The sequence below is a fragment of the Apostichopus japonicus genome, chromosome 12 (genome assembly GCF_037975245.1).
Source record: "Apostichopus japonicus isolate 1M-3 chromosome 12, ASM3797524v1, whole genome shotgun sequence".
NCBI classification, from domain to species: Eukaryota; Metazoa; Echinodermata; class Holothuroidea; order Aspidochirotida; family Stichopodidae; genus Apostichopus; species Apostichopus japonicus.
This window is the reverse complement of record NC_092572.1, coordinates 26,517,514-26,531,468: the sequence shown is the minus strand read 5'-3', so window position 1 is coordinate 26,531,468 and position 13,955 is coordinate 26,517,514. Positions and strand designations below refer to the sequence as shown.

General features: G+C 30.9%; 1 protein-coding gene across 2 annotated transcripts in view; it reads left to right on the top strand.

Moving 5' to 3' along the window:
• The first annotated feature begins 842 nt into the window (after positions 1 to 842).
• Positions 843 to 13,955, top strand: part of LOC139976802 (transcriptional regulator Erg-like) — an 88,341-nt gene continuing 75,228 nt past the window's right edge. The window contains exon 1 of one of the 2 annotated variants that reach the window (XM_071985587.1): positions 843 to 1,077. In XM_071985587.1, the coding sequence (XP_071841688.1) occupies positions 1,060 to 1,077 (18 nt within the window). In that variant the 5' untranslated portion in view covers positions 843 to 1,059. The other variant, XM_071985591.1, reaches the window with a different exon arrangement.

Sequence of the window (13,955 nt, the reverse complement as noted above, 5' to 3'; positions counted from 1 at the left end):
GTGTTGTTTATACCTTTTAGGCTCAGCAGTATAGTGTAAATTTGGAATGTCGCAAACCTATTTCAGATTTTCTTTTTAAACAATCCCTGTGACATTCTTGGACTGCACTAAATGCTATAGGTTTGTGTTCGGATGCATTTGCTCTGAAGAACAAAACTAACTGCTTACAAGGTGGTGCGTTTTGTCATGCCCACAAGATTGCACAAATTCGAGGAGCAAAATAACTCATACACGTCAGTAGACACCCCCAGCCCCCCCATCCTCACCCCACCCCAGTCCCCAGTCCCCCAACCCCAAATCACTGTTTAAGGCCTTATCAAAGTATGTAATCGTCGCAAATAGCATAACTATGTGAGGCCTTTGTCATGTATGGTTTTCTTATTCGTTTCCGTGTGACAGAATCAATTTACTTGGAAACATTACAAATAATCCGGCTAGTTTTAACAATTTCGATATTTATGGAACGTTCACCATGTCCATGATTAGTAATAGTAAAATTTCCACTAAAACTGCCACGGAGGACGTCATCATGTTCTTAAATCTATGGTAGCGCGACGTGTATATAACATTTCATGCTTTTTTGAAGTGGTCACAATGAAGCATTTCGCAGTATCGCCAGGCATGTGTACGTAGAAACGGAATATCCTCGTGTATATGTGGAATGCCCAAATGCACACGTATACTTATATATACATATAGGTTGTATATTTACATAGACACACACACGCACACATCGAATTACAACAGCTTCCCGTATTGTTTTAGCGACTTGGGGTCAAATTAATATTCATGAGAAAGTAGACACGATAGCCAACGCTTATCAATATAGTATTGCATAAACAACTTAACGAAAGGAAACATGATTTAGTATAAGCATTCAAAGGAAACTGTAAGATTGGTTAGGGCTGCAAAAAAACGAAACTTGGTCTAAGTTTAGGCGGATGTGCAGAGTCTGTGTATACGACTAAAGGGAAGGAACTGCGAATCTAAGGAAGGAAAGACCTATGAAGATTAAATTCCTGGCCAACTGGAGGAAAAGTAACCAAAAGTTTTGTTGCAATGGATAAGTTAGTCAAGGTACGTATCAAGTACAGGCAATAATTTGACTTATGTTTTTTTTTTTCCTCCTCGTAAAACTTTTGTGTTACCGTGGATAGGACGGCTACCTAACCTGCGTAGCCTAACACATACAGAGCCTGACACAGTTCAATTCATTTCCTTTTAACTGTGGATTATTTAATTATCTTTGAAGACTTTTTTTTTTAGACAACTGTCGTCTAAGTTGATCAGTTTTCTTCTGTTTTGGTTTTAGGGGGTTTGTTAGTTATATCTGTTTCTGTTTGGATTGAAGACTTAAAAAAACAAAACTCACACTGCAGGAGAAACGTTTTCAGTTGTTATCGATATTGAAAATACTGTTACTTTATCTTTTTTAATTATAATTAAATTCAGTTGAGCGTAGGGTTGTGTTTTGTATATGCGACTCGAGTTTTACTTTCTACGCGAAATCTACTGCAAGTTGATTACGGTCGCTTTGGAGTTTTTATGCACATATCTTTTTACATGACGTAAGTTTTACAAATGGCGCCCATGACTATGTACGTATTTGTGTGCGTTTTTTTTTTTTGGTTTTTTTTTTTGCTGTTGCTGCAACGTTTACAGCCTATGTTCTTGGTGACGATCAATTTGGCCTGAAATCTGTGAACATTTACTTGAATTTGTTGACAGTTTTGTTTGTTTTGGAAATACAGAAGTTTGGACTTCGTTGTTTAGGTAATCATCAATTTCAAGAAAAAATAGTATGTTATTTCGATCGACATTAAGAGAGATTGTTTGAGTTATGTTTAAACGTTAACGGCAAAAAAGAGCCACAAGAAAAATAGTAGTTCAGTTGCTGTCGGTGGTGAATTCACGGCTCATTTACTTTACATATGGAGTAGACACATTCGTTTCGCTTTGAGAGGTAATTAATGGTTTGAAATGTTAGTGTACCATTCATTGTACGCGCTAGGCTACAATGCATACTTTCAACCATGCTTGGAGTGTAAAGCGATATCATAACTTTCTTGAGTGCCAATTAACAAGAGGTATTTAGAGAATATTTAAATAATGCATTTTTTCTTTCTTTTGGGCTACAGCACTGCCGTGACTTAATATTACCGATATCTATTACTTTTCTAAATGCAAAATGTCTATAGAAAATTATATCAGATAAATGCAATAAATACCACCGCCATTTTTGAATAAAAAAGTAAAAGCTTTCAACGTTCTTTTTTTGTTGTTGTAAAATAACCAAAATCTTGGTTTGTTTTAAGACAAAATGGCGTCTGTTAGTCAATGCACATGGAATTTAATGAGCATGAGCATGCTGTTTACTTAACGGTAAATGCTGGATGCTTACAAGAACGAAAACGTTCATCGATTAGTTTAGTTGTCTTAATTAGTAGCCTTAGGACTTTGATAAAATCATATTATAATAGTATGCTAATTGTCTTAAAAATATGAATATCATTAAGTTTTTTATGTGGGTTGTTCTGCATGGTTATTGGAAAGCTTAGGATGAACATCAGTAGCCTAATTTAACGAAAATGTTTTAAACAGGGTATAGGATTTAAATCATTTTAAACTGAGAGAATAATAACATCAATCAAAATTCTGTAAAAATGAAAACAAAGCTGGAACAAAGTGAAATATAACATAGGCCGATATTTTACGGGCTTTTTGGAAAATTAGAAAAAAAAGGGATCTTTGCCTTGTTTCCAGGATAGTGCACTTTTACAAGTACAAGAAAGGGACAAGAAAAGAAATAGGAAAACAAGGTTAGAGATAACCATGGTACCAGGTTAATTAATTAATTAACATGTTAATTAAAAGCAGCAAAAGAGAGCGAGGGAAGAAAAAACGGTGAAAGGCCTGCACGTACAACAGTATATAGTTATGTAAGAATAGTAGCAGTCCATTGAATCTAGTTTAATGATGTTTCTTGTTTTAAAGATTTCTGAGTTATGATCCATTGTTTTCCCTATGATGTGTATTAATTGTTATTGTTTCCTTACGTTAATAAACCTCGTCATAAAGATTGCAAAGTGTTTTAATACATTAATTTATCAGCAATCACAGTGACACAAATAAACCTCATTAATGATACTATAACATTTGTATAACAGTCTGATGTTTTCAGAATGATAACACAAGATGAAAACTAAAAATAGCAATTGCAGCTCTGCATGACTTAAAAATTCAAGACAGAAAAAACAAAGAGAATACTTCGGTGGTCATTAATTTTTGAAAACATATTTTACAATGTCTATTAAACGACATTATATTTAGCCGAGAAAGATGAGTTGATAACATATTAAACAATTTTTCTTTGTAACCATAAAGTCTCTTTTTTTATTTTTTAAGAGTCTGAAGTGTTTTCAAAATTGAGTATTGATGTGGCCAATGCATGACTAGACTTAAATAACTGGTAATTCATAAAGTTTTCAACGAAGAATATCTAACGAATAAAAACAAATATATATATATATATATATATATATACATATACATATGTTTATACATATACATATGAATATGTATATGTTTATATATTTATATATATATATATATATGTATATATATACATATGTATATACATATACATATAAATATGTTTATATATATATATATATATATATATATATATCAATTACATTGTTTACAAAACAATGGAGTAATATTTTAATTTTTAAAATACGAGGAAAGAAGTCTTAAAAAACAAACAAAAAACAAAACAATAACGGATTAAGAAAACATAAATAAGCAGATTTATTTCCCCTTCTTCTTCCTTTCAATGTAAATAACAACAGATAACAACTAAATCAAATTTTGTATTATTATTTGTTTGCATTTTGTATTAGTCCGCATAACTAAGAGTTTGAAGGAACTCCAGCCTACACATGAGCCTGCATCAGAATAATTTCAGTTTGAAACTTGTTCATATTAATTTTCTTCATTTATGGATTCTATTTGAATATTTTTTTTTGGATTCGGTGAGATAATGTGTACCCTTATACGTATCGAGCAAATTCGTTCGAAACACACTCCCTCCTACACCAACTTTTAACCTACTGCGAGATTATTAATAATCCTATCGTAATTTAACTAGTAGAATAAAATGTTCTTCTTAATTGCAATACTATTGTTTTGTTTTCTTTGTTAAATTTGAGACAAAAAAAAAAAATTAAAATGATGACGAATTGTAGTATTATATGTATGATGACATATAAAGTATGTCCTTGATGACTATACTGCGTGATATAGAACAATATTACCAAAAAACAAAAATGTTACAAAAACACAATCAACAGGAATGAAAACATGACTTGAGGCGGTTTGAATCAGTTCTGGAAATCATAATAAGAAAATATTATTAAAGTATTATGATTATACAAATTTTAGATTAATATATGATAATATAAGAAAACAAATGTAAGCAGAAGAATGTAATTTTATTGACCAAAAAAAAAAGAAGAAATCTCATTATGTAAACGTTAGGAACTTCGCTTATGCATCACACCTGTAACACGGAAAGTTTGATGCGGTTGTCATACGAGTAACCGATGCAGCTACTAGTCGAAACTCTAACGGGAAGTCATCGGTTAACGCGCAAAGCAATTGACAGCACCAAATCCTTTCAATAAATTATGAAGTTTTAGTTTTCTAGGGTTTTTGTTGAAGGCATAGAATTATTAATCTTATGCAGGTAGATTAGCCTGTATATTATTTAATCCCACCATCATCTGCACCCTGAGCCACATGGGTTCCATTTCTAAATAATTAATCTTAATCATGGGTAAGAAAAGCTTTCCAGCGGAATTTCACATTAAATTTGGTGCATTTTCCCCCCTTTCTCAATATTATTCGAAAAATGCAAAAACTTTTGCGGTTGATTAATTTACTTGTAGCCCAATATTTCATTGCAATTAATGAATATTAATGAAATCGATTTTAATATTCTCGCTTTCTAATCTATGCTCATAGCACAACTCATATACTTCTTTATAATAATATGCGAAAAGTATCTGTAGATGACGATATTTATTACTACTTTGTTCTTATTTTTGTTTAAATATATTATTAAAGTAGGATGAAGTACTAATTACAAGTTATGTAGTTATTTTGAATATAGTGATAAAAATCTTAGAGGATGTCTTATGCTTATATCGTTTAAATCTTACTTGAAACATTAATGTTCGGTCAACATTTTTTGATTTTTGATTGATATAGCGGAAATTAGTGTAACAAAACTCAAGCAGGTGGTTTAAGTAGGATGCTTAAAGCAGTCTATAGTATTTATTCGGTTAAAAGCGTAAACTGATGCTTTTCGTTTTGAGAAAAACAAATGCAACAAAACAAAACGTATCCTTCCTTTGCTGATGTTCTATGGGCTATTACATGAATAATTGTTACCAAAATTGTGACTAAAACAGAGTAAACCGAGAAAATAGCCAATCGATATGATTTGACGAATTTGTGTGTGCATGTGTTAACCTACACAGTCTTTTCTGCAGTTATACTGAACAATATTCGATACTTTTTTTGTTGTTAACTTCTTCCATTCCTATGACCCCCCTCCCCCTAATTTGAAGTAAATCAATCTTGTTTGCTGTAATTTTTTAGAGTACTAACTGTAAACGCCAAATATTGGTCAAGACATGAAAAAAGAAATTGTATTAATTACGATGCAATGGATCTCTTGAAATTACCACGTTGCAATCAATGGGTGGGGTATCAATTGACTTCAAGAACCATTCCTAAGTTTGTCTTCACGCGCTCTGACGTAATAATTATGTTGACTATGCTGAATATTAGTCAAGACATTGATTAAATTTTGCCAACTGTTTTACAATTTAAGACGTGGCAATCGGGTTGTGGTTTAATTTAGCTCTAAGAATCAGACTGTAAGAAAACAACATCTTGATTTGACCAAGATACATGTTTTTATCTATCTATCTATCTATCTATCTATCTATCTATCTATCTATCTATCTATCTATCTATCTATCTATCTATCTATCTATCTATCTATCTATCTATCTATCTATCTATCTATCTATCTATCTATCTATCTATCTATCTATCTATCTATCTATCTATCTATCTATCTATCTATCTATCTATCTATCTATCTATCTATCTATCTATCTATCTATCTATCTATCTATCTATCTATCTATCTATCTATCTATCTATCTATCTATCTATCTATCTATCTATCTATCTATCTATCTATCTATCTATCTATCTATCTATCTATCTATCTATCTATCTATCTATCTATCTATCTATCTATCTATCTATCTATCTATCTATCTATCTATCTATCTATCTATCTATCTATCTATCTATCTATCTATCTATCTATCTATCTATCTATCTATCTATCTATCTATCTATCTATCTATCTATCTATCTATCTATCTATCTATCTATCTATCTATCTATCTATCTATCTATCTATCTATCTATCTATCTATCTATCTATCTATCTATCTATCTATCTATCTATCTATCTATCTATCTATCTATCTATCTATCTATCTATCTATCTATCTATCTATCTATCTATCTATCTATCTATCTATCTATCTATCTATCTATCTATCTATCTATCTATCTATCTATCTATCTATCTATCTATCTATCTATCTATCTATCTATCTATCTATCTATCTATCTATCTATCTATCTATCTATCTATCTATCTATCTATCTATCTATCTATCTATCTATCTATCTATCTATCTATCTATCTATCTATCTATCTATCTATCTATCTATCTATCTATCTATCTATCTATCTATCTATCTATCTATCTATCTATCTATCTATCTATCTATCTATCTATCTATCTATCTATCTATCTATCTATCTATCTATCTATCTATCTATCTATCTATCTATCTATCTATCTATCTATCTATCTATCTATCTATCTATCTATCTATCTATCTATCTATCTATCTATCTATCTATCTATCTATCTATCTATCTATCTATCTATCTATCTATCTATCTATCTATCTATCTATCTATCTATCTATCTATCTATCTATCTATCTATCTATCTATCTATCTATCTATCTATCTATCTATCTATCTATCTATCTATCTATCTATCTATCTGTAATCTGTTTTGTATTATTTCGCTTTGAAACATGTAGAGCAAACGTGATAGGTTTGAATGATACATATTCCATGCTGAACAAACATTACTGAACCTAGGATTATTCTCATATTGTAACCATGTCGCATCAGATTGTTTGAAATAACAAACGACAAAAAATAGCTGATTTGTTTTGGCTCAGGATGAATGCATACATATTGATGCAAATAAAATAAAAATTACCAGTTTATTTCCTGTTTCAAGTTTAATATTGAATCATATTGGGGTAAGAAACGATTTTTTTACTACAATTTTGACACAATCCGAGAAAACAGTAAACAATATAAAAATCTCAACCACCTTGTCTTTTTCATATTTAAGGTCTGCTATATAGACACCAACTACATCACGCTATCATGGAAAACTTTCTTGAGATTACGTAATCGACCTGCCTTGGTCGTAAAATGACCTCTTTTCACTAATTAGTCTGCAACGCCTGCCACATATTTTTCCTTGTATGAGGGTCTTTGTGTGAACGCTGCATGATTAACTACACTGTAGATATGAACATATTTCCACACAGTGTTTACACAAAGAGCCTAATGGTGTTAAGAAGCTATACAGGTTAATTGTAAAGCCTGATGTCGAATTACGACCGTGGCAGGTCGATTACGTAATCACAAAACTTTCCTAGCTATAGCGTGTTATAATTAATTGGAGCCAATAAAGCAGATCTTTAAACCCTTTAAAAACAGCTCTCTTCATTTCGTAAACTTATATATAAAAGTTTTGTCATAATATTGTTACCAAAGTTGTCGAAATTAAATTCTTAAACGAGTGCTGAGAAAGTGATGGGTTTGACCCAGTTTCAAGAATCACAAGAGGCAGCGTGGCGAACGATGGGATAATCAGAGATGACATTTTGTGTGTTTCAATGTACCATAAGATTAACACATATATGAGTAATTTGAGACAAGTTGATGGATAATTTGACAGTTTATACCACGAAATTGTTTGTTAAGGTGTGTTATTGGTCAAAGACAAAAAATCAAAACTTTGTTCTTTAACCTCACTTTTCGCACAAGAAAAAGGCATCCAAAAGTGTTTGTTAATCACAAATCATACAATGCAATATATTTATATATATATATATATATATATATATATATATATATATATATATATATATATATATGTATATATATATGTATATATATATATATGTATGTATATATATATGTATATATATATATATATATATATATGTATATACAATTAAACCAAGAAAATTATAAATAAATCTATAATTTACTTTTTTTTAATATATATTTGAAGCAAAATTTATACACTTATTTTTGAAAATTATTGAACTGCTTCATTAATGACAATTAGAGTCGAGAATGAAATACAATAATGTTTAAGAAAAATAGAAAATTAATGAATAATTAATGAAAAGAAAAAGAAGAAGAAGAAAAAGCAAAAAAAAAACAATGCGAAAACAAGCACAAAAAAAAAACCACACAAACCAAAGTCACTGAACAAATCGTTTATAGAAGGCAATGACCCGAAACTATCTTTGAGAGAGTCATAAAATTCTATTCTAAGATATTTATCATTTTGCTATTTTTTCATTGTATGATGTTAAGTCTACGTGTGTTTAAATGATAACACATTTTATTTAACCAAAAAATCTAGGGTAGGTATTAAGAAAACATGTTGGTACAGGAAACGTGGGCTCGCTACGCTTTTTAGTAATTTCCTGTATCAAGTAAGATATACACTTTGCACAGCGTCTCCGCTGAATATCATTTATCGCTGTTTACTGTAGTTTCGGTTTCGGTAATGATGATGTGTGATTTATGAACTAAGAGTGACCTGAGAACATTAAAAAAATAAACATTTTAAAACACTTATAGTTCCACATTTTGAGTTAAAAATTGGCTATACTATCTGTAGTCGCAGTTCTCCTCTGTTTAACAAAAGATATTGGGAGGGTTGCTTAGAACACACCATTCCCACCCTCCATCAGAAAAACAAAAACAAATGAGAAACAAACAAACGAACAGAAACAATGAGGAAAAAAGAATCAGAAACAGCAACAACAGAAAATGAAACAATCCTGGTTTTAAATTTCATGAGAGGTTACCGTACTTCCATACATTTCCTGAATCAATTCAGAAATACACTCGAATAACATCTTCAGTTAATAATATTGGTCACGTGTTTTGCTATTGTTTTGGTGACCCCTGTTTAAGGTCGATGTACGAATTTTGGAATGATTTGAGAACCCTTAAAAACAGTTTACATTTACACACACCTAAAGTCATACATTTCTAACTTGACTAAATTTGCTTAAATCTTTGGTTCCAAAGACAAAGTCGATAAAAAAAATATCATAATGGAGAAGGTACTTTAGGGAACGACACAAAAATATACCAGAAAATGAACCAATTCTGGTATAAAATTAATGAAAGATTTTGTTGAAGAAGTCGCTGTATGTCCATAGGTTCGCTACTCCTTTCGAGGTAATTCGAGAACATTCAAGAGAGTACAAAAACAGAATTTTTTTTTTTTTTGGATACATTATAAACACTCAGAACAACACGTTGAGTTGAACTTATTACAATTTATGGTTACAGATCTCGGGCTGTTGCAAAAATACAAAACAAAAAATGGGAATGTAGTTTAGTAAACCACAAATGCGTCTGAAAATGGAGTATTTTTGGGATAAACTTCATGACAAATATTTGCAGCAGCAAGACAAAAACAAGAAAAAAATTATCGCACTTTCTTGGTAGACAGTAGTTAGTATTGTACTAAAATCGACTTGGATGTTTAAACCTGTTTCCTGTTTACTCTATTAAGTAATGCATGCACTCACAACATTCCAAGCATCCCCAACAATGCTGGAAAAAAAAGCCAAATGAGAAAATAATGAAGGCTAAAATTGATTGAGATTTCAGCCCCGCGGTCATTATATGTACAACATACCCAGGCAACAGATTTGTGTGTGCATGCCATTTAACAGAAGTCTAAAGTTGGGACAAAGCAACTTGTTGCGTTTCGCTCAGAGCGAAAAAATAAAAAAAATCTAATGATCCAAATGGACGTACTTTAGCAATTGAATGTTCTCTGCCTCGATTTATAATGCAACCATATAGGTGGTCAATGAAAAAAGAAAAACTCCTCACCACCCCCCCCCCCACCCTCCTCATAAAAACAAGCAAACAATAAAACACATAAAACAATAAAACACATGCAAGTGTAAATTAAAAGATTAAAAGTGTAAATTAAAAGATTAAAAACGTCGATAGTCCGACAAGATTCAGGTAAAACATCTGAGACATTAACAAACAATTTCGTTTACTTCTGTGATATGATATACTTTTTTTTGTCAAACGTTTGAACTAGTTTCAGAGGTATATGGGTTAGGGGAATGGTTGGCGCTTTGATAATGGAATGTAACAAGTTTGGATTTTAGTTATTTAACTTTTTTAATATGCCGTCTGTTACATCACTTCTCTAAACTCACAATTCTTTTGGGGATTTTAGTAGAGGCGGTGTATTGTTTTTGTCTATGTGTGGGTGTGTCTGTGTGTGTGTTCCAGGTGCATGTATAACAACGTCGATAGCAATAAAAACATTGATCAGTTAATTAACCACTGTTGCTTAAGTTAATGGCTTTTAATGTTTCTATCATAGCGCTGCATCATTAGACGTTCAAGCTTCATTAATTAAAAACAAAGAAAACAAGAAACGTTGTATATCTTTAAAAACACATGACTACGTGTACAAGTAGATGAGTACAAATAGAGTCCCCCTTGATATGTGTAAAAGTACAAGTAGAGTTCCCCCTTGGTGCAAATGCATAAAAGAGGGGTAAAAGGAGGAACACCCAAATAGCCACCCGCCCCGCCCCAGGATCCCGCGCCCGACATGAAGTCTGTTAGATGGTAATTTTCCACAAATGAACGACGGATCTTTGTGAGCCCAAATATAACGTGTTGTCTCAACAATTCAATTGAGATTATAAATATATATATATATATATATATATATATATATATAGATATAGATATAGATATATATATCTATATATATATCTATAGATATATATATATATATATAGATATATATATAGATATATATATAGATATATATATATATATATATATATATATATATATAGATATAGATATAGATATATATATCTATATATATATCTATAGATATATATATATATATATATATAGATATATATATAGATATATATATATATATATATATATATATATCTATAGATATATATATATATATATATATATATATATATATATATATATATATATATATATATATATATATATATATATATATATATATATATATATATATATATATATATATATGATGTTGATCTTTGATAGGGAGGCTGGTTTCCATTGAAATGCGACTAGCTCAGTATTTCCTGTTAGACTCTTCGTATTTGCTTAGCCTATTCATGTGCACGGAGTAAGTAAAAAAAAAGGGAGAGAAAAACAAACATGAAAAAAAGCTTGCTTGCTACAAATGTGTTTCGATGTTAAGCACTGTCTGAGCTAATCATGAAACGAAGTTAAATATATTTTGCACCGACCTACATGATTGCTAAGACGTAAACTTGATTTCTAACTATAGCCTTTATATAAACAGTTACTTTTTTTGGCGCAAATATCAAACTGAAAGTTGGCAATTTACTTTCAATTTATAACAAATTAGTAACCAGTCATTAAGTATGTCAAGTCGATTAAGTGAATACAAACAATTACGTCATAATTAATAGTATAAAAACTCCACAGGATTAGTTCGTTGTCAGGTTTGCCCCCCCCCCTCCTCCCTCTATCTTTGTAAAATTTCATATCATGTGTCAAATGATAAACAGACAAATGCTTCGAGTTTTTTTATAAAATGGGTAAATATAGATAAAGTATTTTGAACCTGTAAGTAACCTATTGAGCCGTTTCTACGGCCAAATTATTTATCCCCACATTTAAGTAATTACATATGTTAATGGTAGTCGCATGTTTAACTCTGTAGTTGACCAAAAAAATATATATATATAAAATATAAAATAATATAAAAAAAAAATAATAAAAAAAAACTCTGAAGTTTGACCGCTACGGTGATCATTTGATGTGATTTAAGTTTCTTGCATGTCTGTTACTAACATTCAATTAGCTTCTAGTCTGTCGTTCTTTTATTGGTCCCCATCGTCACCTGGAAATTAACGCTGCCATGGTAACTGTCTTGATAAGTTTCAGCTGCACTTCTTTAGGACTTATTAAAATGATATTGAAAGAACTTGAATCAGTTTCTTCCATCTTTCCGTGTTTGCCAAGTAGTTTTATTTTACATTTTTTTAATATATTATTTACTAAAAAATCAAGTTATAAGAGAAAAGAAATGAATAAACTAATAATAATCAAAAATATTAATATTTAATGTTACGTCAAATATGCTGATCGTTTTAATTGCACGATGCACTTCTTTGTTGTTTGTTGTTTTCCAACTATTATCTCTCCACTTGAAAGTACGAATTGAAGCATTAAAATTCTTCCTGATAAAATGTCCCCGTGCCCACCCAGCAAAAGTTGAAAAAAAATGGGGAATATACATATAGTATAACTTAGAAACACAAAGTTCAACCAATACGATCCCTGGGAAGGGTGGAGGAGGGGGTGGGGTTGGGATGGGGGTGGTGGGGGTGAATGGGAGGCAAGACCGACTTGGCGGAGGTGATTTGACCTTCGTTTCGCCCCCTTTGACCATTAAGTCCGCGTGTAATGGTGCTTGCTTATATAACGACGTATGGTTGCCTAATTCATATAGGTTTACTTTGTCATTGCTTCACGTGTTTTCGTTTTTTGTCAAATGAGATTTCCTTATACCGGAGGTTCTGAGTTATAAAGTGTAATTAAATCTTTCCCCCTGTATATTTACTAACTTTGGTTCCGTTCCGTGTTGCTAATTACACGACGATAATCCGTTATTGCGTTCAGCTGAGTATAGGCTTCTTTATATAGTACTAGTCATATGTACGTTTTGAATAGTGTTTCGCTAACTAATTGTACGGTAGGATGGAAAAAACATAATTATCGATATACACAATTAGTACGATAAATTAAATATAGAACATAGCACATAGAACATGAAACATAAAAACAATATATAATATAAAATATTAAATATTAAATATAAAATAAATATTATTTTATATAATTTATTGATAACTTACTCATAGAAAGGTTCGGTACATAGAACTAAGTGTTTTTCACCTCCTTTTCTCAACACACACCCCTCCTCCGCCTACGCATAAGGAACGCCCTATTAGCTAGTAAGTGTAACCTCAGTGGGATAATAACAACGACATTGTCAACACGGATATCTCCGATTGAAATAGTGTGGTAGGTTCTACGACCCTATACATTGCTGCAGAACACCAAGTAACATGTTTTTTCGAGTTGAGAATTACTCAGAGGGGAACTTTCAACTAAAACTTCAACTTCAACTAAATTCATCCCATGCAGATTTTTTTTTTTTGATTAAGGAAAATTAATGAGCCATTATTGAAACTCTTCCAATCACTTACAAAAATTTCTTTGTTCGGATTGTTTTTCATATTAGCATTAATCCCATATTTAACGCGAATGGGAAAAGCGTTCACAATTTTCGATATATTATTTTTTCATTATTTGAATAACCTCATTAATTGTTATGGGACTTTTGTAATAAAATGTTTTTAAAATGATAGGAATATTAAATAAA